We start from the raw sequence: 2500 nt of genomic DNA on the forward strand, positions 1-2500 counted from the left end.
GTTGAAATGTCTGAGTAATAATAAGCTGAGTGGGGGAACGTGCGAGTATAGACTCCAAAGCTCAACAGTCACTGGTTGCTGCTGAAATGTCTGAGTAATCATAAGCTGAGGAGCACTGCTGTGCCTGAGGACATGTCCATTAAAGAGCTGCCATTAATCTCACTCAGTAGTTTGAGGCAAACACGGGGAGTTCAGTCGCACTGTAAAGCGCTGTGCTCTGTAGTGTAATGGAGCGCTGTTTACCTGGTAGCCCACCTGCTGTTGTTGGATCGCTTTGAAACGTGCCACCTCCAACACCACAGATTTAGTGCAGTTCTGACAGTCAGAGACAGTGAGAGAGAGAGAGAGAGAGAGAGAGAACAACAGAGAGAGAGAGACAGAGAACAACACAGAGAGAGAAAGAGAGAGAGAACAACAGAGAGAGATGATTTAATCTTTCGATATCAAAGTGAGGTGTCTCTTATCACAGATATGAGGAGCAACAGAAATGGGATGCAAGAGATGAACAAGCACACATGAAGCCTGGCAGCACCCACAGATGTTATGGGTCAGCTGCAGTGTGAGAGCTGCAGTACTGATGAGGAGCTTGTGACAGGGTGGGGTGAGAGAGACACCTGCAGGAGGGAGGTGGTATAGTCCTGTGTTGTGACAGGATGGGGTGAGAAAGGTACCTGCAGGAGGGAAGTGGTATAGTGCTGCGTTGTGACAGGGTGGGGTGAGAGAGATCCCTGCAGGAGGGAGGTGGTATAGTTCTGCGTTGTGACAGGGTGGGGTGAGAGAGATACCTGCAGGAGGGAGGTGGTATAGTCCTGCGTTGTGACAGGGAGAGGTGAGAGAGACACCTGCAGGAGGGAGGTGGTATAGTCCTGCATTGTGACAGGGTGGGGTGAGAGAGATACCTGCAAGAGGGAGGTGGTATAGTCCTGCGTTGTGACAGGGAGAGGTGAGAGAGACACCTGCAGGAGGGAGGTGGTATAGTCCTGCGTTGTGACAGGGAGGGGTGAGAGAGATACCTGCAGGAGGGAAGTGGTATAGTCCTGCGTTGTGACAGGGAGGGGTGAGAGAGACACCTGCAGGAGGGAAGTGGTATAGTCCTATGTTGTGACAGGGTGGGGTGAGAGAGATACCTGCAGAAGGGAGGTGGTATAGTCCTATGTTGTGACAGGGTTGGGTGAGAGAGATACCTGCAGGAGGGAGGTGGCGTAGTCCTGCGTTGTGACAGGGAGGGGTGAGAGAGATACATGCAGGAGGGAGGTGGTATAGTCCTGCGTTGTGACAGGGTGGGGTGAGAGAGATACAAGCAGGAGGGAGGTGGTATAGTCCTGCGTTGTGACAGGGTGGGGTGAGAGAGATACCTGCAGGAGGGAGGTGGTATAGTCCTGCGTTGTGACAGGGTGGGGTGAGAGAGATACCTGCAGGAGGGAGGTGGTATAGTCCTGCGTTGTGACAGGGTGGGGTGAGAGAGATACCTGCAGGAGGGAGGTGGTATAGTCCTATGTTGTGACAGGGTTGGGTGAGAGAGATACCTGCAGGAGGGAGGTGGCGTAGTCCTGCGTTGTGACAGGGAGGGGTGAGAGAGATACATGCAGGAGGGAGGTGGCGTAGTCCTGCGTTGTGACAGGGAGGGGTGAGAGAGATACATGCAGGAGGGAGGTGGTATAGTCCTGCGTTGTGACAGGGTGGGGTGAGAGAGATACAAGCAGGAGGGAGGTGGTATAGTCCTGCGTTGTGACAGGGTGGGGTGAGAGAGATACCTGCAGGAGGGAGGTGGTATAGTCCTGCGTTGTGACAGGGTGGGGTGAGAGAGATACCTGCAGGAGGGAGGTGGTATAGTCCTGCGTTGTGACAGGGTGGGGTGAGAGAGATACCTGCAGGAGGGAGGTGGCGTAGTCCTGCGTTACGGCGCGGACATCCTCTCCACTGACCGATAGGATCTGGTCGCCTAGCATCAACCTTCCGTCTGCCTCGGCCACGCCCCCCCTCACAAGCTCTGACACAAATACACCAGTGTCATCCCTGTCACACACACACACACACACACACACACACACACACACACACACACACACACACACACAGAGATGAGAGTTGTAGAATACATCTGAACTGGGTAGCCAACAGTACAACATCTGTGCATCTGTAGCTGTATGGTTGGTGCGCAGTGAGTCCAGTGTTGATGTCTGGATGAGACCCAGGCCCTGTGTGTGTGTGTGTGTGTGTGTGCGTGTGTGTGTGTGTGTGTGTGTGTGTGTGTGTGTGTGTCCTGCACCTCTTCCCCACTATGCTGAGGCCCAGGCCCTGAGCTGCGCTGGGCTTGAGCTCCACGGTGAACAGCTCCCACATGTCCTCCGACGCGTAGCCACGCTGCCCCCTGCTGGCCGAGGCCTCGTCCAGCGCGCGTCTCTGCACACACGCCCCCTGCTGGCGGTACACGCAGAGGCGCACGCGCTGCGGACTCAGGCGCAGGACGCTCAGGGCCTCCTCGTGTGTGGCCATCCGC

The 2500-nt window shown here is 55.4% G+C and overlaps 1 protein-coding gene across 1 annotated transcript in view; it reads right to left on the reverse strand.

The window, feature by feature from the left end:
* Positions 1–2500, reverse strand: part of si:dkey-92j12.5 (multiple PDZ domain protein) — a 37200-nt gene that overhangs the window by 3575 nt on the left and 31125 nt on the right. The window contains exons 27-28 of the mRNA XM_062552844.1: positions 2270–2500; positions 1869–2016 (exon numbers count right to left, since the gene is read on the reverse strand). The exon at positions 2270–2500 is cut by the window's right edge and continues 17 nt beyond it. Coding sequence (XP_062408828.1) covers positions 1869–2016; positions 2270–2500 — 379 coding nt within the window. The remainder of the gene's footprint in view (positions 1–1868; positions 2017–2269) is intronic.

The sequence above is a fragment of the Sardina pilchardus genome, chromosome 2 (assembly GCF_963854185.1).
Source record: "Sardina pilchardus chromosome 2, fSarPil1.1, whole genome shotgun sequence".
In the NCBI taxonomy this organism is placed as follows: Eukaryota; Metazoa; Chordata; class Actinopteri; order Clupeiformes; family Clupeidae; genus Sardina; species Sardina pilchardus.